The sequence below is a fragment of the Carassius auratus genome, chromosome 22 (genome assembly GCF_003368295.1).
Source record: "Carassius auratus strain Wakin chromosome 22, ASM336829v1, whole genome shotgun sequence".
NCBI lineage: Eukaryota > Metazoa > Chordata > Actinopteri > Cypriniformes > Cyprinidae > Carassius > Carassius auratus.
The window spans coordinates 26460698-26482469 of NC_039264.1; the positions used below are offsets into that span (position 1 = coordinate 26460698).

The 21772-nt window shown below is 35.4% G+C and overlaps 1 protein-coding gene across 2 annotated transcripts; it reads right to left on the minus strand.

The window, feature by feature from the left end:
* Positions 1 to 332: 332 nt before the first annotated feature.
* On the minus strand, positions 333 to 7471 carry LOC113040189 (methylmalonic aciduria and homocystinuria type D homolog, mitochondrial-like). Of its 2 annotated transcripts, none has more exons than XM_026198496.1 (8): positions 7367 to 7471; positions 6338 to 6376; positions 6095 to 6239; positions 4270 to 4487; positions 4100 to 4193; positions 3901 to 4022; positions 1191 to 1277; positions 333 to 1080 (listed from the first exon to the last, which is right to left on the minus strand). In XM_026198496.1, the coding sequence occupies exons 2-8, from the start codon at positions 6344 to 6346 to the stop codon at positions 877 to 879; spliced, it is 879 nt and encodes a 292-aa protein (XP_026054281.1). In that variant the 5' UTR covers positions 6347 to 6376; positions 7367 to 7471; the 3' UTR covers positions 333 to 876. The 2 variants fall into 2 exon arrangements, with proteins under 2 accessions (XP_026054281.1, XP_026054282.1); XM_026198497.1 differs by lacking the exon at positions 7367 to 7471 and adding an exon at positions 7166 to 7324.
* Positions 7472 to 21772: the final 14301 nt, after the last annotated feature.

Consider the following 21772-nt stretch of genomic DNA (forward strand, 5'->3'; position numbering starts at 1 on the left):
TAAAAAATGTATATGAAAATGTCAAGCAATTGATCCTTATAAAGCGTGACCAACTTCTAGTGTAAGTTCACGTTTTATTCATTTGCTAATTTTAACATTTAATTCCATGCATCAACTATCAAAATAATAATGTTCAATATTATGCAAGTTGTGTATCAAGTATTGCTCATTATTGTAAAGTGCATACTGATACAATTTATTGGTTCAGTTTGTGCAAGAACGGTTTAGGAAAAAAAGTAAAGCATATAGTTTTAACTTTTTAATTTAAAAGAACCTAAATTTGGAAATATGCGATTGCTTTGTCAAGTTGCAGGAGTGGGTTTCAGGAAACATTTTATTTTACCCCAAAAAGGCTCCTTTATTCATTTGTAAACTGCAGACAGTTGGTGTTTGTGTTGCATTTCACAGTCTCATCGTAAAGCTGAAGGAACATGAGGAATTCTTCCCGCTTTTCCACTCGTTCATTCTGGAACTTCTGCAATTGCTGGTAGAGGTCGAACCGTTTATCCAATAATATTCTATTGTACTAAAATCGTGATTTGTTTACCAAAAAATAAATAAAAAAATCTTGTTAGTCATTGTGGCACTGGTTGGGTTTCCTCTGTTTCAGATGTCCCGACTCTAGATGACGTTTTACACACAGTATGTTCTCTCAAAGGCTGCTGATGTTTTGTAAAGCACCATGTGGATTCACATCTGTGTTCAAATTATTTTTTTTTTAAATAAATTATAATTTTTGCTGTTTTTTTTAAATCCGCTCACAACCGCAGTTACTCTCAAAAGCTCATTTTGTAACATCACAACCAGCAAGTTTTATTCAAAAATCTCTTCTAAAAGAATCAGAACGTAGATTTGGCTCAGGTTTGCAAACGTCCATCAGTCCGTGTCCTCTGAGGCGCTGGCGTGTCCCTGAAGTTTCTCCATGATCAGACTGTTGGAAGGTGCGTTAGTGATGAGTGTTAAGACGAACGTGGACGTCTCCTTGAAGACGTGTCGTATGACCGTACACGCCGCCAGGTCCTCGATGTGAAAACCAGCGTGACGCTGTAGAATAGAGTCCGGCGTCTGAGCGCCAAAAAACTGCAACAGGAAACAATCAGGGTTTGATAAAGTTTGTAAATATTTGAAGTCACTCATGGACAGATAAAGATGAATTTGTCATCTGTTTGGACTGAGATGAAGGTACTTACAGCTTTTCCTGACAGTGGATTGATGAAATCGGCCCAGTATCCCCCTCTCCACAGCGTGAAGCAGATTTCTTTAGCACCTCTGACAAACTGCAATCAGATGTTTAAATCACACTTAAATACTTCGTTTTCTCATTATTATTTTCAGCAAGGATGCACTGAATTCACTGAAAGCGACAGTAAAGACACTTATAATGTTACAATAGATTTCTATTTCAAATAAACACTGTTCCATTAAACAAAAAAAATCCTAAAAGATTTCAACAAAAAATATTAAGCAGCATGACTGATTGAAACATTAATCAAATGTTTCTTGATCAATAATTCAGTATATCTGAAGGATTTCTGAAGGATCATGTGACGATATGGCGATATATCGTTGTCCGTCTCCATGCGATACGAGAATCGATATCTGGCACCAAAAATTTATATTTTAAATACTACAATAAGGCGCTCTATATAGATTTCCTGCACCCGGAATTCCACTTTACGAATATCCGTATTTTCTGACCTCAGTTGGTTGGATGTAAATTTGCATATTTTTTTTTATCTCGTTGGATGTAAATTTGCGTATTTTCTGACCTTGGAAGCATGCGTCGTCGACTTTTCATCCAGCCGGCAAACTGGATCAACCAGTGTTATCCATACATTGATTTATCAATGGCGACTCTCCACAATATCCACACTGACTTCCACAAATTTCCTCCACCCTTGACATCAGCTCCCGTGTCTCAGACACACGAGCGCAACTTTAGCACTAGATTTAGCAACTTTTTCCATAAAAGGTACATACTAACAAACCTAGCTATTGTTCAGTTGGAAGATTTCGTCAGTACTGGCCTATGAGAGTGAAGTCTGACTTTCCCGGCGAAGTATTGCTTCTCTCGGTGTCTGTTCTGTGCAGTGAGCCGCAGCAGAGACGAAGCGCGTTCAGTTTGCCGTACTGCAGCCGACTCGTCAATAAATGAGTATAAAACAGTGTTTCCAAGCACCTGTTGCTTAATGTATGGGCTTATAAATATCAGCATATTTCATCTGTTAATGTGCACATAGTTAGACGCATTATATAGACGTTCTTTATTGTAGATGTATGTGCATTTAATAAGATGATGTCGAGATTATAAATCAGGATTTAAGGAGTAAAGTGAGAGCGATTCCTGGCACGTAGTATTAATGGGTCAAGTTTAGTCACTATTTATACTTGTTTAATGTATGACTAAAGAAAATATGTAAATGAGAACAGTTTTGTTGGGCATTCAGTTGTATTACAGTATGTAACTGGTGCCGAACTTGTCTGAATGCAAACCCATAAATATGCTAATTAATATTGTGACATCACCTGCTGCCTCGTCTCACAAAATCCTGTGGGAAACACTGCATTCTGATATATAAGAAGGACATAAGAATATATTTAGAATTTTCTTCTCATTGATGATTTGAATTGTAATACGTTACTTTCAATAAAGATCAGCATAAAAATGGCTAAACATTTTTACATAGATACAACTATTTTAAACTATTTGAATCTGAGGGTGCAAAAAAATCTAAATACTGAGAAAATCACCTTTAATATTGTCCAAATTAAGTTCATGGCAATGCACATTACTAATCAAAATAAAGTTTTAATATATTTACGGTAGGAAATTTACAAGATATAAATATGCCATTTAATATAATAATGTAAATATTAAAAAAAAATGTTAATGTTAATTAATGTTTACTTCAGATGTTATCTGCAGTGTTTACAGTCTTTTGCGGCAGGATAAGCGATACATTTAAACCATTAAGGTGGGTGTGTCTGCTGCGCACTGATGACACAGGTAACTGATCAAACACAAAAAATGGCTTATTTCTTTATCAACATAATTATTTAGGAATTATTAATCATGAACGTATTAGTATCAGAAATTTATTTGAATATATTACAATGAATAATACAATTATGTTGTTAATATTGCTCTATACATGAAAAGCTTAACTTACTATCTTGTAAATAAAGCTTTATAAAGTTTATGTCTTTAAATCCATACTGTATATAGTCAGTTATTTCTCTGAATAAATTCAGATTTCAGAATGAGCAGTTTGTAGTTTGTTATACATGTTGAGGTCGTGTCAGTCTGATGTTTATCGTGTTCATGATGCTCACTACTGTAATGAATTTAGCTTTTTAATAAGTAGGGGAAATTCGCGACATTTAAAAAATAACCGTTTACATGCCTAGGGTGTTTGCATTGTAATAATGTACAGAAATACTTCAAATGTATAAATTCTGACTTGTTAGGTGATGTTTTCTAACTAAAATCATACAATTTCCTATTAATTCAATGGAATGTTTACGCACACTAGGGATTACCAATATGGCGGCGCAGCGGCTTCACTTTAATGACGTCATGAGCAATCCAGTTCTATATTATAGATCAGTGATCACAATACAGTTTAATAACTGATTACTAATATAATGCAACTTATATTTTATTTAGATTTACATTCTTTTGTTTGTTTGTTTTCGTATTTATGGATGATCCTCATTGCAATGCAATTATGTTCAATTTAAATCTGCATTAAAAATATAAAAAGTATCAATGCAATAACATATAATTTATAAAATGATGATTTTATGATGCATTATAATATTCTATAATTAATGATATAAGTATAATTGATAATCTATGATGAGAGAGAATGTGTGGTTGAATGTTCTAGTCTGACTCACATGATCTAGTAGTTTCTGTTGATCTTGGTTCTGATCTTCTGCGGCCGTCTTCTGCTTCCTCTGTGTTACGGTGACGACAGTGATGGGACTCGCAGGCAGCACTGGGAAAAACAGCTCCAGCTCTGTCCAAGACCAACAACCAATCGATTCAGAAACTGTCCGTGTGAAGAGGTTGGACATGTTGTATGAGACACAGTACCTTTCTTCAGCAGCTCTGGACAGGAACGCATGGAGCACTCCACATCTGACTGACTGAAATAGTGTTCAGCTTTACTGACTCTCTGCGCCGCACCCTGAACAAACAAACAAACAAACAGAAGAATCAGCACCACAACTGAAGAACCCAAGGATTCCTGAGCAGAGTTTTACCTGATACTCATTCACAAACTGAGAGAGGATGAACTCGTGTCTCTCTGTGCTGGATGGGGCGGTTAAAACATCCGGGACCGTCCTGTGTACCGGCCCTTTCATCTGTAACCCGGAACCCTTCAGGTGACAGTCGAAACCCACATTGCCTGGCAACTGGAAGCGCTGATCCTGAGGCCCGAACGGACCCATGGTCTCATCTGGCCACACTGTCCTGGGACCTGTCAGACAGACCAGTACTTTTACTTTCATTTCAAAGCACCGCAGGATAACAGTTGGCCATTTTAATCTATCCATCCATCTATCCATCCATCCATCCATCCATCCATCTATCTATCTATCTATCTACACAAAAAGACTTTCACACACATATCACATTATGTACTGTTACATTATAATATTAAACACATTTTTAACACTATACAGTATAACATTTTATAAATAAACATTAAGTACACGTATTAATAATATTAAAATACATCATATTTTATATTGTTGTATGCTATAATTAAAATATGAATAAATATAAATAAAATAAAAATAATCAAAAAATTTGAATGTTAATATCAACAAATTAGATATAGGCATTGTTACACTTTGGTATTAAACATTTAATGTTCAATGACATTAATAAACTATATATATATATATATATATATATATATATATATATATATATATATATATATATATATATATAAACAATATAATGTAAATATATTTATATTAATAATATTTTATAACACCTTTTATTATACATTTAATTGTATTATTTATGCATATTATATATATATATATATATATATATATATATATATATACACACATACATATACATACATACATACACACACACAAATAAAAAATACAATTAAAATATATATTTTATATTTTAAGCTACATTAAATTTAAAAAATAATAATAATAATCATGGTTACTATAGTTAAACCATAGTAACCACAAATTAACCACGGTTTTGCTTCACTAACCATAAACCAACGCTACTTTTGCGTCATCGAAGGTTAACGCCCCTTTTTGGGGGAAAACAAACGGATTCCCCTGATACAGAACTCGCTCTAATTTCTTGATAGCAAAAATGGCAGAAACATACACACTCTCTTTGCGGGCCGAGGACCGTGAGAGGTATTTAAAGAAGCTACTGGATACGGTGTTTACAGAGGTGTCCCTTTGAAATGGTCGAAAACTGGATTAATAACCCCACGCAGTGGCCAAATATGGACATCTAACGTTCCCATTATCTCGTGGAATCACCAAGTAGCCTACTTTTGTCATTAACATACTCACAGTATGATAAACTAGACGACGAGGCCATGTCAAGAGGAGTCGGTGGTTTACTTGGATCATATTTCACTTGATTTAAGCTATTGACAGTTTTGTTGTAGTTAGAAATACGAAGCTGCTAGTAGCTACGTGATTAACGTTAGCTCTCATTAGGCGTGCTACCTTGGCTGTTAACTGATTTTAAGTTTGAAATATTCGCAGGCTAGGACTAAACAATATAAATATTATACAATATCTGCTTGTAATTGTGTCTGACAGGCCTGTACACATCAGAAACAATGAAAAACAAAAGGTCCCTGGAGTGAGTTCTGTATCAGGAATCCGTTTGTTTTCCCCCAAAAAGGGGCGTTACCCTTCGATGACGCCAAAGTAGCGTTGGTCTATAGTTTAACCATGGTATTTGTAGTAAAACTGTGTTTATACAAATGGAAATCAATACTGCAAAAAAAAACACAGTTACTACACTTTTACTACAGAAAACCATGATGTTGTTGTAACAGGAGTGTTCATAATGTGAATTCCACACCTGAGTTTCGAGATGGCACAGCTATATACGGCTCATCTGATCCAGACGAACCCGCTGCTGAAAAACCTCTGACGGCCACGATCCTCTGAGCCAGTGTGTGACCCACAGACGACTGACTCACCTGTCTCACCCTCCTGCACAGCACCTGCATTAATAACACACACACACACACAGCGTTACAGCACACACACACACACACACACACACACGAAGGACTGGGGCTGCAGTCTGTGTAACACTCACACTCGCCATAATGTGTGCACAGCTTCACCTCACTGCAGTCTGCAACAAACAAATACAACACTCTTTACAAGAGAATAAGAAAAAATAGAATAATAAACAATTACAACAATAACTTACATATAGTCCAATATAAGTTATTATATACATAACTATAAATAAAAATATACATGTAAAATAGTTTTTTAATTAAGATGAGGATTCTCATAGTAGACTAATATTATTTAAAAGTTGCAAGATCCAAACCTAATTTTTATAATTCAGGACTGAAAACATTTTGTAACATGATTTTGATGTACCGTTTTCACTATAATGCAATGTTTGATTTTAAAATGGGTTTCAAAGGATGAATTTTGAGATTTTAGATTTCAAGTGATATATCATTTCTGATGATTTCTAAAGTGTGATAGAGAAAAAGGCAACACTGCCCCGTTATGATGTAGGTTTTTGAGGCACACTCCTGCCATAAATCAATCTATTACTTTTCCTACATAATTTTTAACAAAAAAAGATTGTTAATATGTCCATTTAATAGTCTTAGACCTTTCCAACGATATACAGTTTATCATGATTAGATTAGGATTTAATTGTAATATAGTGAAGTACACGTAGGTTACAGGTTAAATTATATTAAACATTATTTTAACAAAAAAAAATCCATAACAGCACCTTTACGTAACGTAAATAAACCTTACAAGACGTTATGCGTCTAAATCTGTCATATGCACAATGATTTAAGTAATTAATACGTGTAAACATGATCATGGAAGAGGTTGATTATGTTTGTCTTTTCATCATAAATCATCTTTTAATTAACGTTACGTCACACACCCTCCACTGTTATGATCCTCTCACTTTCACTTCAAACGCGATTGAAGAACGACACAAAACGCGACTTTAGGGTCAAACTGTGCTCGACACGCTCTTCTGGTATCATAGATCTACATGACACGGGTTTAATCGGGATCTGTCGTTGTTTTAAACGTGTTTTTAAGGTAAAGTACAGCGTGTCCTCCACTTAACGTTACTCACCCAGTTTGTCTTCACAAGGTTCTGCTGATCTCACGTTCGCACGCCGAGCGTCATGACGTCATGACGTCATGACGGAGCGCCGTAGAGCACGACATCTGATGAGGTCTCTGCCATAGACAGTAAAAGAAATGGACACAGCGACCCCATTGGAACTCAATTGAGACAAATGAAGCCCAGTTTTAGCGTTTTTTAGCACTTCCGTTTCTGACGCGCAGACTCAAACGAAGCTTGACGACGTCAGCAACCTTTCTGACAGATGTAAATCTTCTAGTAGCTGTGCGTGCAAACTGCCATCGTTAATCTTGCAGAGACGGCGAGCTTGAGCGGGGAGTTCTTTGTCGTGAGTGAGCAGGAGTAAGATCAGTATCAGTATTCTGATTAATTATTTTGAATAGTATTTTAAAATGTAACGCCAGTACGCCATATTAAGTTAATTGACTGCGAGCTTCTCCACCTGTCTGTACGGTAATGCGACAGAGAGCCGATTGGTTATGACGCAATCGTTAGCCTATTTTTTACAAAAACTGTTTATACGGGGCCATAATGTAACATAGAGGGTAATGGAGCCCTTTATACATTGTCGTGTATCTTTAGAAATAAATAATGGACAAACAGAGTCTTTAAACGCCTCAGATGTAAAGTTATTCGCTGTCAAATTGACGCCAAAATGAATGGGAGTCAATGGGAATGCTAACGCAAGTGAAGTTCTGCTAAAAGATGGCAGCCCCCACCCGACTTCAACTTCCGGTCGAGTTCCTTGCCCCTTGGTCTCTGCAGAGCATAAGTAGGCGTTTATATGATGTGTTTATCACCATGTGGGTGTTTTCAAACTGCTTGGTGTTTCTAAATCATGCAATCTAAATGACATGCAATGTCGAATATTAACCAACCCAACCCCTAAACCTAACGTCACTATGACGTCAACCAATCAGGCATCATGGTGTAAAAACACCCTGATCTGTTTCCAAAAGAATGTAAGTTTATTTTTGCACTTTTTATGTATCAATAATACTATAATTTTATATGCAAATCCAGAATGTCTATTTTATTTTATGTTTGCTTCTAATTGGAATGTATTTATATCTCGCTTCCCTGTGTTTTGTATATTTGTACAACTTTTTTTCTTGCAATAAAAAAAAAAAAAAAAAAAAAAAAAAAACACCCTGATCTGATAACTACTGTGGAACTCCCATTACTTTCCTGCAGAGACCCTGGCGACAGCTGCGAAACTCAATTCAATGCAATTCAAGTTTATTTGTATAGCGCTCTTTACAATACGAATCGTTACAAAGCAACTTTACAGAAAATTATGTTTCTACAATATTTCGTAGTAGCTTATGGTGGTCTGGTGACTGTCAGTTTGTGCACGTTTGACGGGATTTTTAGAAAAAATTAATACAAGACGTAGTCAGCTAGACGATGAACATTATTAATATTATTAATTAATAATTATTATATGGTGCGGTCACACTTGCAATAATTGTTAGTTCTGTTTGTTGATTCAGGGTCAGCATCATCTGGGGTCCTCTGAGGGTCAGCATCATCTCTTCTCAGGTGTTCTGATTCCAGACTGGAGCTTGTGTAAATCCTAGTTACCACGGGATGTGAAAACATCGAAAACATAGAAACAAAATACAGACATCATTAGCATAGCTGCTGATCCAACAAAGTAAAATTAGTTTAACCCAAGCTAATGAATAAAAATGCACCTTTGATCAGATGCAACTACACTCACAATTTAAAAGATACATTATTCGAATGCTTGGAGAAAGAGATGTGTTTTTAATCTAGATTTAAACAGAGAGAGTGTGTCTGAACCCCGAACATTATCAGGAAGGCTATTCCAGAGTTTGGGAGCCAAATGTGAGAAAGCTCTACCTCCTTTAGTGGGCTTTTCTATCCTAGGAATGACCAAAAGTCCAGCGTTTTGTGACCTTAGGATATGGGTTGTAACGTGGTAGAAGGCTAGTTAGGTACGCTGGAGCTAAACCATTTAGGGCCTTATAGGTAAGTAATGATAATTTGTAACTGATACGGAACTTAATAGGTAGCCAGTGCAGAGACTGTAAAATTGGGGTAATATGATCATATTTTCTTGACCTGGTAAGGACTCTAGCTGCTGCATTTTGGACGACCTGTAGCTTGTTTATTGAAGAAGCAGGACAACCACCTAGAAGTGCATTACAATAGTCCAGTCTAGAGGTCATGAATGCATGAACTAGCTTTTCTACATCAGAAACAGATAAAATGTTTCTAAGATGGAAGAATGCAGTTTTTGTAACATTGGAAATATGATTTTCAAAAGACAGTTTGATGTCTAATATAACCCAGATTTCCGACTGTAGAGGAAGTAACAGTACATCCGTCTAGTTGCAGATTGTAATCTACAAGATTCTGTGTAGTGTTTTTTGGTCCAATAATTAATATCTCCGTCTTATCCGAAAAAAATTGAATGTACATGTTGTGTCATTAAATGGTAAAAAAAAATTGTTCAACATATTAAATTAAAATATGTAAAATATGAAAATGTTAAAATAAATAAACAATTTTTTAAATGTTAAAAATATTCAAATTAATTTTAATAAACATTAAATAAACATATAACTAATAACAATAACACGTTAAAAGGTAGACATGTTATTATTTATATATGTATTTAATTGAAATATGTAAAGTTACTATATATTAAACATTTAATGTTGAACAAAATAAAAAATATATCAGTAAAACAGTAAAACAATATTACGATATTATATATATATATATATATATATATATATATATATATATATATATATATATATATATATATATATATATATATATATATATATATATATATAGTAATAATGGCGACTACTAATAATAGTACTGTAGACCAATGATATGATAGAAATGACAATAAAAAGTATTTTTATTTACTTTTATATTATGGAGGACTAAATACTAAAAATTAAATAATCAAATGTTGAAATAAATAAATAAATCGTTAAATACGTAAATAAATGAATACTTACTCATTCGTTTATTTATCTATTTATTGGTTTATTTAATTAAAGGAATGCATAAATGAATTAATATTTATTCATTTAATTTTATTTACATTCATTTATTTATTTCTTTATTGAATTATGCATTTAACGATTTATTTATACATTTCAACGTTTATTTAATGATTTACTTTTGAGCAGTTTGGCCCTCCACATTAAATAGTCTTGCCTTTATATTTAGTACACCAAGAAGACATTCTAATTATTGTAAATAATTTTATCGCAGCATCATTATATTTCATTATCCATAATTTCCTGTGACAGTCTTCAGCCATCGTGATGAAATCTCGCATGTGTTTACAGACCACGTCCACTAGGTGTCAGCAAAAGAGAAGCAAGCGCTTGCTATTCTGCAGCTGTGCCACTGATCTATAACAGAAATATTATTATACACATCACAGTGAGTTCTGCTAAAAATGTCATTTTAATGGCACTATAAGAAGACACAGACGAAACAAAAAAAAAAGCAAGAAAAAACTAAGAGCAAAGGAGAAAGATACAGCAGTGGCAGGGTTATAAAAGAGTGGGAAGCTGTCACATGAGGTGAATGTCGCTGCACAGGAAGGTTAGACGGGACGGGACGAATGTGTCAGCAGGCCAGAGAAATCCTGTTTGAAGGGCAGTGCTCCTCCTCCCTGAAGACTGACGTGTCCTCACGATGAGGCTTTAACTCTCTCAGATATTCACTCCCGCATCTGCATCACTAGCGGCCGCCCGCCATCTGGCACATGGACACGGCACGACGAGCAGGTCAGCAGGCCTTGGAGACCGGGGTTACCAGGTTTTTCACAAAAAAACTATTGCTGCCCAAACCAAAGCCACTAGAAGGCAAGCCCTTAACTATTGGCCAAAGAAAGCATGACATTATCACATCTTAAAAAAAAAAAAATTTACCTCAGGTTGTTAATCACATTTAAACATATCTTTCGTCCATGATATGAAAAAGAAAATCCGATAGGGGTTAATTTTCTGAGTTTTTCGCGTTAGCAAGCATTTTCTGAGTTTTTTTGACAACTCAGAGCCAACGTAGAAGCGAAAAGACAAAATTGTGTGCTGGTTTCAATGCCTGGCGTGAACCTTTATATACAGTATATATACTGCCAGTCTCTATTCAGGAACAACTGGTTCACGGTTAGTCTGCTTTTACAGTATTGCTAGTATTGAAGGGATGTTGATGGACGTGGGGCTTCACTATTCTGAATAAACAGCTTTTCTAGAGGAAACGGCTTATCGTCTAATGAATCGACAGACTGTAGGCTAATCTTCAACATGTTTTACACTAAACAATAATAAAAATGGATTGAGCCATTTTTAGAGTTTACGCTGAAAAAAAAAATGCTATTTAAAAAAAAAAAAAAGAGACGTCACTGACTTTATGTGACAGGTGGGATTCATCTTCCAGCACTTCTCATTTATTCCTATGGGATCTGTAAACGGCGACTGAGTGTTGCAACTTTGTCTGAAATTCAATATTAACTGTAATTTTTATGTAGCTGCTAGGGTATTCTCAAGGGTTTCAGGTGCTATGTGGCTCCTAAAGGCAGAATCAAACCGTACAGACAAACGCCAACAAACACAGTTGGCTGTTGGATTTTATTTTTAAAAAAACAAAACAACTGTCATGTTCACACTGCCCTAACAAACTCACAGAGTCACAGAGAGTCAAGTAACACTGTGTCTTTACAAAAATGTCTTTGCTTGTCATTCTTCGCCTGAAAAGACGTCAAATACAATGAAAGAGGCCGTGCTTGAAGCGCTTTAAGTGAAATATGCACATCATCATGGCAAGGGTTCGTGGTCACGTCAGAGTTTGTTGGAAAATCATTTCACACTACTCCGACATTACACAACCCAAAAACGTCAATTAAACATGTTCAGTCGTGTGAAAACAAACTCCACCTAACGCTTAATGGGATGAAGAGACTTCAGGGAACACTTCTGAGCCGGATGATTCACTGACTCGTTCATTAAAACCAACTGAACTGAATTCACCAAAATGAATCTGGAATGCCAACTTCTGTCATCCATGGGCTACTTTTTTCAACAAGAAGAAATAGCAAGGCCAGATGTTTCAAAGGGAAAACAATATGAGTGATATAAACAGGAGTGTGTGTGTGTGTGTGTGTGGAAGCGTCCTAATTCAGAGCCGTCGCCTGCTGCGCTCCAGTCTTAGAAAATGCGACATGGGAGCGGTTCTGAATCGTGTTCAGAATCTTAATTACTTGGCATTTGTCAATGGAAGATATTAAACTGTGTGTGATTATATCGGTCTTCTCATCACGCTAGAAACTGGAGTCTGAAGGACATGTTTAAGCTGTAGGTCACACAGTATTAAAACAAAAAACGGATTTAGTTGCTTCTGTGTGCTGAAAAAAAAAAAAGGAGTAGGAGATAACAGACAGCTTCCTCCTCCTTGGTCCATTCTCACACGTAAACATAATCAAATCAATGCTTGATGGATAGCATTCAAGTGCCCACATTCTCCACCGTAATTATCAAATTTTATGCAAAAATGTGTCACAGAACAGAAGTAAAATTGGCATTTAGCAAATCAAGTTATTTTTTATTTTTCCCAAATTCCGTTTTCTTCCATTTTAATTTTTCTGAATTCCATTTTTTCCCGTTTTATTTTTTCTCGACTATATTTTAAAGGTTAAATACAATTTTATTAAATCAAAAATACTTTCTAATTAGAGATCATGAAACTTGCAATACTAAACAGCTAATTTATTAAAAGGTTTAGCAAAAGATACAAATTTAAGTGCTAAATTAATTCTGCTAAATAATCTTTCTGCTAAATAATCTTTCTGCTAAATAATCTTTTAAAAATAATGTTTTAATAATCATTTTAGTAGTAACAGTAGTAGCGGTGGTATCATTACATTAGGTAATATTTCTGTCACATTCTCTTCAAGTTAAACCAAACTTTTATTTTGACATTAATGTTTCTGTTTGCATATGACATGACAATGGTTTTATTAAAAAGAAATGGTAAAATGCTCAGGAAGTGACTCTCAGATTATGTTCATGTGTTCATATTTAGAGTCGGTAGAGGCTGAAAACACAGTGAATGTCACGTGTGCTTCAGTAAGTGCGTAGTTTCGTAGTAAACGAAATCATGCGTCTGCGCCATTCATTCACACAGAGACACGCACAACATGCACCATTCATATTTAAATGGTATTTTAGCAGCTTAATATTCACAGACACTAGTTCATATCACATTTTTACTATAAATACTGTGATTGGATTCGGTCCGCATTGCTGAAACCATAGGGCCCTATCTATGGACACTACAGTAATAAAATGGGCGTTCAGCACAACCATTTTCCGAATGGAGCGTGTATTGAGGTCACTCTAATAGTTTAGACTTCAAACCCCTCGTATTTCTGGTCCGGAGCAGAAACGTGCGAGTCAGAACGGAGCCGTTTATTGCTGAGCTGTCAAGCTCCGAGAGCCCCAGTGCCAAGAATCAGCACTTTTCCAGGGCCGTTGCATTTCTCATCCTCCCTCTCGTCCTCTCTCAGGAGAGATGGTAGGGGGCTGCTGGAGCCTCATTAACTTGCCTGCTATGATTTCGCAGCCCTCAGAGGAGCGCGATGGTCGCTTGCTGAGAGAACTGACTGCATCTGTCACCTAAAACTCACAAGCGCCGCGGAGCCGCTAGAGAACTTTGGGACAAGTCTGATGTTGGTTTCACAAAGCTTAAAAAACAACAACTTTCCATGTCATTACATGTAAACAGAGCAATTGTAATTCCTGTTCGCCCCATGCAAGTAAAAGTGTAACCGCAGCTGGTCTTTGAACCAAAGCCGACTGACAGGAAACAAGTCTTTACTGTAATCTTCCCCCTCAGCAACAGGTTTTCCACACCCTGACTTGTTTAACCCTTCACTAGAAACTCTTGTGCTCTCAGAGAGATTTAGTAGGTGTTTGTGTGATGTTCATTGAGCTGGCTGCCGACGAAAGTTTACATTTTTGCAGTCTGGTCACCTCAGGACTGCCGGTCTAAACCGGGCCACTAGACTGCCATGAGTTCTTGGAGTTCAAGTTTGACATTCTTCTTTCATAGATCAATACATTATCTGATGACAGCATTTCTGGTTTTAACTCTTCCAAGGTATTCTGCCTTAAGCATGGTATAGGATTAAGAGGAATTTGACTATTCCAGTTCTAATAATAAGGGGGGGGGGGGGGGGGATGGGGAGTATATTATCAAAAATAATGATTAAAAATATATAAATATTTTTTATGGTCTTTTAGAGTCAGGTTTTGAGTTAGTAAAACGAACCGGTTCATAACACTGAATCATTCATAATCAGATTTCACTGATCGCGTTTCATGCTCGGAGTCACTAAAACGAAGTGTTTCATAAGAGTGATTCGTTCGGGATTCATAGACAATTAACTACAGAGACAACTCATGAGAGTCATTTTGTTCGGGATCTGAACTACACTGGTTGAGCTAAATGGGCTTAAAAGATGAATTGGTAACACTTTCTATGAAGCCCGTATTCATAATACATTATAAGGGTATTCTTAAGGCGTTATAATGAATGCATAATGCATTACTAAATAAAACAACTCGTATCATCTCATGAATATTCAAAAGAAACATTTAATATATTATAATATTTACTTATTTGTGGTTATATCTTTTAAGAGTATGATGTTTTATAACACAATGAGCATGTTGCATCCACTTTTACAATTAGTAAAGTAGTAATATAATAATAATAATACATCAGCTTATTAATCAGCTTAATAATACGTCAGCTTATTCTACCAAACTAGATTCTACCACACTTGAGCATACTGATACACTCATGAGAGTTAGTTGGGATGTATTGGCAAAGTTGCTTGTAATCGATTGATTAAGGGGACCATCAAAATAAAATGTAACCAAATAAAACATTGCATACATTTTTTTTTCAGTTGGAGTATTAAGCTGACATCAATTAATGAACATTAGCTCCACAGGAAACACTCAAGTAACACTCAACATCTAACCACTCACAAGCTGTAGTAAGATACTGTGCAGATCTTAAAAAAAACTATTTCAGGATATGATACAGTCCATTATACTGTAAATGAAGTAGATTTAATATGGTGTTCACTGGGTGTTATAAATAATCATACTCTTAAACGTATAACCACATATACATAAGTATTATGATGCACTATAATTGTAGCTATGATTATTCATGAACTGATAATACATATACGTTTTTTATAATGCATTATGCATTCATTATAAAGCCTTAAAAATACCATTATAATGTATTTTAAATATGGGCTTCAGTGGAAGTGTTACCAATGAGTTTCACATTTCACAAAGAGTCACGCGTTCATAATTGAGCTACACTAGCTGTGCTGCATCTCTCTGATTCACTGTAAAGAACGTTTCATAAGAGTGATTTGTTCAGGAATTGAACTGCGCTGGATGCACTGTAAGAGAGATTTACTAAAAATTGAAGACTCATAAGAGTCATTTTGTTTATTAGTACTGGTCGCACTGTATAGTTTTGATCTACAAAACGGCCTCAAAAGATGTATTCCTTCTGAACTGGACTATACTGATCACACTAATTATTATTTTTTAATTCAATAAGAAGTACCAGAGTTGTTCATTCAGGAATCAAACTGCACTACGCTTTTTATTTCATGCTGTAGATATATAAGCTGTGTCACGTCGCTGCTCAATGCAGAAACTCGTTCACAGTAGTACGAGTAAACACCATTGAAAACATTATAAAAGACTGTTTTTTTCCCCCCCAGTATAAACAGCCTAGGCAAAAAACCCACATAACACAATTCTGTGCTAGTCAGGACTTTATACTTTCTGTGAAAAAAAAAAAACTGCTGTCAGTTGAATTTGTGCAGAGTGCCGTGTCTCTGCTCCGGGGGCTGTCAGTTCAGCCGGTACCCAGAAGACCCCTCTCTGTCCCGGGGAACACAGCGCTCTGATCTGTGAGGGTTTGTTCTTTCCCCTGCTTTGATTCCGGAAGAAAAGCAGCGAGTATTTAATTTGAATTCTCTTAACAGTGAGGAACAGAAGAGATATATAGTGTGAGAGGAGGTGGGGAAGAGCGAGAGAACTCTGAAAAGAAATAGTTTGCATATAATTATGACTGATTCACTGCCCTCGTTCTGAACGTGGCTACAAAGTGTTGAAATATTGTTGTTAACTCTGTCCGACACAGCAAATACTCATTCAGAAAGAGAAGATGAAAGGGATAGAAACCCCAAAATGGAAATTCATGCAACTCATGCAGTGCATATAATGCATTATTATTCTGCTGTCACCTGCTTTCTGCTCTAATCACAAGGTTTCCTATGTGCTGGCAGGTTTGTGTGTGTGTACATCTGTGTGTGGCAGAACTGCCGTGAGCCAGATCTCTACCTCTAGCTTCACACACACACACACGCGCGTAGAGATGTGTTGAGGGAAAGAGAGCAGAACGGTGACATTTTGTAAGGCTGAAATCATTGTCACACTAAAGCATTCTGTCACTTTATGTCACACCAGCACAGAGAGAGAGCTAGACTGCGGAGAATAAATTGTTTTTCACAGATGGACGTTTACAGGTTTAGCCAGAACCAGAGCAACAGAAATAAACTATCGTGGACTCACATGTAGGATTCCCTGCACGGTTTTGACTTAAAGTAACCCACAGTCAGTACACCTGTTTGTACTTCGCTCCAAATTTGTTTGCGCTAGTAAATCTGCAAGTAAAACTTTAAATATTTTCTCCGGGAATGGTTGTTTTTATTTTATAAACTGCAGTGAGAATCCCAAACAAACAAAACATGTTTTAACAATTTGTTTTTTGTACTTTGTTCAGCATCTCACCATAATGTTTGAACAAAACGCTAAATATATGCATTTAACAATGTGTATTTTGTAAATTGTGGTAAGATTTCCAACGTACATCTGTTTTAAAAATAACAGTATTTTTACTTCGTTCATTATCCCTCTGCAATTTACTTTGTTCATTTTGCCAGCTCAATTTGTCAATAGAATTAGCAAATGAAGCACTACTGTATATATCCAATATAAAACATTCACTTATTATGAATTTTTTCGACTTCTTCCAACTATTTGCAAATAAAATGCTAAGCATCTGCCTTACCAGCATTAGTTTGTACTTCGCTTCACTTTTCAGGAGATGTTGCAAGCACCAAAAAATAAAAAAATGTGTTGGAGGCTTACTTAAAGTCTTTATGTATAATGCATTATAAAGATATTCATAATGTACATGGTAATGTATCTTTTCATAAATAATTTACAAGCAAGGTTTAATGCATTATACTTTCTAAATTAATAGATAATGTTTTATAATTTTGGTAAAAAATAATACAATGTATTATAAGGTGTATTTCAAGGCATAATTAATGCATTAAAACATACTTTTATAAACCATTATGCATAACGGTGTGTTACCGTAAAGTTACTGTAAAGTGTTACCGTATCCACTATAACAATATTAGAAATCCATGCAATCTTTAAATACATAACACATAGTTCACATATTGTAGTTGCTGTGATAATAATAAGCAAGTACTGCATAATTTGAATAGTACTGAAATAGTAAGCAGAATTGAGTGTTTGTGTGAGGGGTCTGATGGAGGCTTTGTGTTTGGTAGGAGAGGCAAGCCTTGTTTACCTGAGGGAGTTATTTAGACGGTGAAACTCTAACCCAGACACACAATGCAGCTGATGGCAGTGCTACTGTCAAAACACTCACCCATCCACACACACACACACAACCGCTTTAACCTCGCCTCTCAACATGCATCACGCACACACACGTTTCTGGGGTCCTAACCTGCCTCCATCAGCACGCATTATGCACGGCATGTATGTTTTGAACCCTGACAGATACAGGCGAGTGAGGCCGCCACACGACACCTCTGTACACACATCCCATAATAAATGCAGATTAGATTGACTGTCTCTTCCTCCAAGTGTGTCTACAAACAATGTAACACTTTGCGGACGTACAACAAGCGTCCCTCTGTGGCTATTGTCAACAGATATTTATTTTCCTTCAGCTAAACATGCGATTGTTTGGACAAGTCGAACAATGTCCAAACAAATGTTGAAACAAAACGGCTATTTAGTTTGTTTGCAAATTATTGTGACAAGATGAAAAAAAGTTGAACTGGATATTTAGTGTTGTAAAATAGTGCAACATGCGAACATTATTACAGGGGATTTTAAGAGCTTTGTTTAAAAGTTGTAGCGATAAATCAAGTACAAACAAACGTTTTTAAAAAAGATATTTAGCATTTTGTTTGTTTGTGGTGAGAAGTCCACAATGTTCAGTTACCGCATTTGTTACCACTGCAACAAAGCACAAAGAAATACTTTTAAAGGAGATCTGCTTTGTGCGCAAATTCTGTTGACAAATTTAACAACAACTTGAGAATAAACATCGTTAAAGCAGTTTTTGGAAAATTACGGGAAAAATTTAAAACAGTAGATGTTCAACGTTTGTTTGCACGTTTGTACTGAGAGATCAAATCAAGTACAAACAAACATTGTTAAAGAAGATATTCACCGTTTGTTTGTGACTTGTGGTAGTAAGTTCGATTACGTACAAGTACAAAAATGTCAAATGTTTTATTTGCAACCTGTGGTGACAAATTGGTTGAAGCACAAACAAACATTGTTAAAGTGGATATTTAGGGTTCATTCGCAAATTGTGGTAACTGAACAAATTACAACAAACAAGATTCAAGTGGATATTAAGTGCTTTGTTTGCAAGCTGTAGTGACAAACCAAACAATGAACAAACATAGATAAAGCAGATTTCTAAAGTGTTGCAAATTATGGAAAAGGCAGCCAAACATTGCAAAAGCAGATATTCATAGCATTTTGTTTGTTTGAGTCAGATGAAGGGCAAACAAACACTGTTACGGTTTTCTTCGTAAACTGCTGTTGCAATGTTGAAATACAACTATTGTTAAAAATAATAACTGGTGCTTGATTTTCAAATTGAACAAAATAAAAGCAAAAAAACAAACAAAACGACATTTTGTTTTTTTCAATACTTCTGTTGAAAATAATGGAAAAAGCACAAATTGTTAAGATTACTGTAGCTTAAGTGTTTTGTTGGTAAATTGTAATGACAGATCAAAGTGCAAACAAACATTGTCAAAGGACATACGAAGCATTTTGTTGGTAAATCGTGGTGCTGATTACAAACAATCGTTTGTTAAAGAAGATTTTTTAAAGTTTTTGATGTTTTGCAAGAAGGTATAAACAAATATTGCTAGATAAGATATAAAGCATTGTGTTGTTAAATTATGGTGATGATTTGAACGAAGTACAAACAAACATTAGAGTGAATGTTCAGTGTTTTGTATTGCGACAATGCTAGCAAATATACATCCTACTGAATGAACTGGAGTAAAGTTGAAGTACTGTAGACAGTAATATTTACTGAACTGGACTGCTCACCGTAACTCCTGAAGTCCATCGATTTCCAGAGGCAGTCAAGCAAGAGCAACACCAGGTGAACACACACACACACACACACACACACACACACGGCTGTTTTGATGCGGTCTTTCTCTCACGCTCCATCGACCAGCATCTGTAATATATCTCTGAAGCAGAAGAAACATCAAAGGTTATACAGTGGGTTTATGATTTCATATGGTGCTTTGTTTCTGGTTTTCCTGACCCAAGTATTGTGAAACACTAGCGCTGGGAGTATCAGCTGTACTCTGTGGACAATCAAAAACGGCCATATGTCCATACCATTAACTGAAACAGAGATATTTTTCTCTTGTTTATTTATTACAATGAAATTTAATGGTTTATTATTATAACATATTATTATAAAGATTTAATTTTACACATCCATCTGTCAAAAAGTTGAGACAAAAAAATAAAAATGGCAAAAGATGCTTCTGTCAATCTAAAACTACAAATACACTAGAAGTATTAATAATGACATGACATATGGTGATGGTTGCAACAGTACTTCAAAACTTGTTGACATAACTGGGTGAATCTGACTGCAGAAAGTATTAAAATCCACAACATGGATCATATGAAAAAAACTGATTGCAACACACATTTATACACGCAGAGACAGTCAGACACACACAGTGTGGTACAGTAGGTGTCCTGGGGCTGATGTCTAGGTACGAGCATTGACCTTTATTGTCCAGATGAGGGGAAATATTAGATTAGCACTGACCTGATTCAGCTACCGAATCATATCACCTGAAATTAACATCAGACGGATTACCCCAAACAAACACATACATGTAACACAGGCATGTGCAAACACACATCACACTTAACTCTTCAGAAACAACAACAGAAATTTAGCCCTTTAAAAAAAAATATATTTTTTAAATTTAACAAGATACAGATAAAAAAAAAAAAAAAAATATATATATATATATATATATATATATATATATATATATATATATATATATATATATATATATATATATATATATATATATATTTTTTTTTTTTTTTTTTGCCATTTTAAAATTTAGATTTTATTGTTATATTTTCTGTTTTCATCTTAATTTAAATTATAATAAATAGTATACTATGTATATTCAAACTTTACTAATATACATATTATTTTAGTAATAATAAATGTATGTTTTTGTCATTTTATTAGTATTTTTGCGAACGTACACTTTCGTTTTTTTAACTAGTTGCACGTAACGTAATATATATGCATTTCAGTTGAGTTAGCAGTTTCGGTTAACCTTAATAACGGAGTAAAAAAAATAAAAATAACAAAAGATGATGATAGCTGAAACTAAGATATGAGAACATCTTTTACCATTGAAAAACTGCTTTAAACTTAAAAGCAGCACAAAAGGAGTCTGTTTGCGGTCACGCCACATCTGGATGAAGAGTTCAACATCACATCCGATGTTGACTGAATCCTTCAACACGACAAAGCCAAGCAGTTAATGGATCTGTCTGAGAACTGCCATCATGTCAGAACTCGACTACAGAGAGAGAGAGAGAGAGAGAGAGAGAGAGAGAGAGAGAGAGAGAGAGAGAGACGAGCCAGAGGGACAGAAGAGAGAGTAGATTCGTCAGCGTGATTTGATTTGATATGGCTGGGCCACGAGCTCGTCTAATTGCAGGGAAGTTGATCTGACAAATGGATCTGGTCGGTGTTATCATGCTGTACATGTGCCTAGAGCGCGAGAGAGTCACTCTGTACAGCTCCATTGATACTAATGACGCAAACACAGACATTTAGATTAGTGGCGCTCCCTTCATCAAGCCCCACCTAAAAAAAATGACATTTCCTGACCGATCAGATCTCAGAAACTAAGTGAATACTATGAAATGAGTTGTT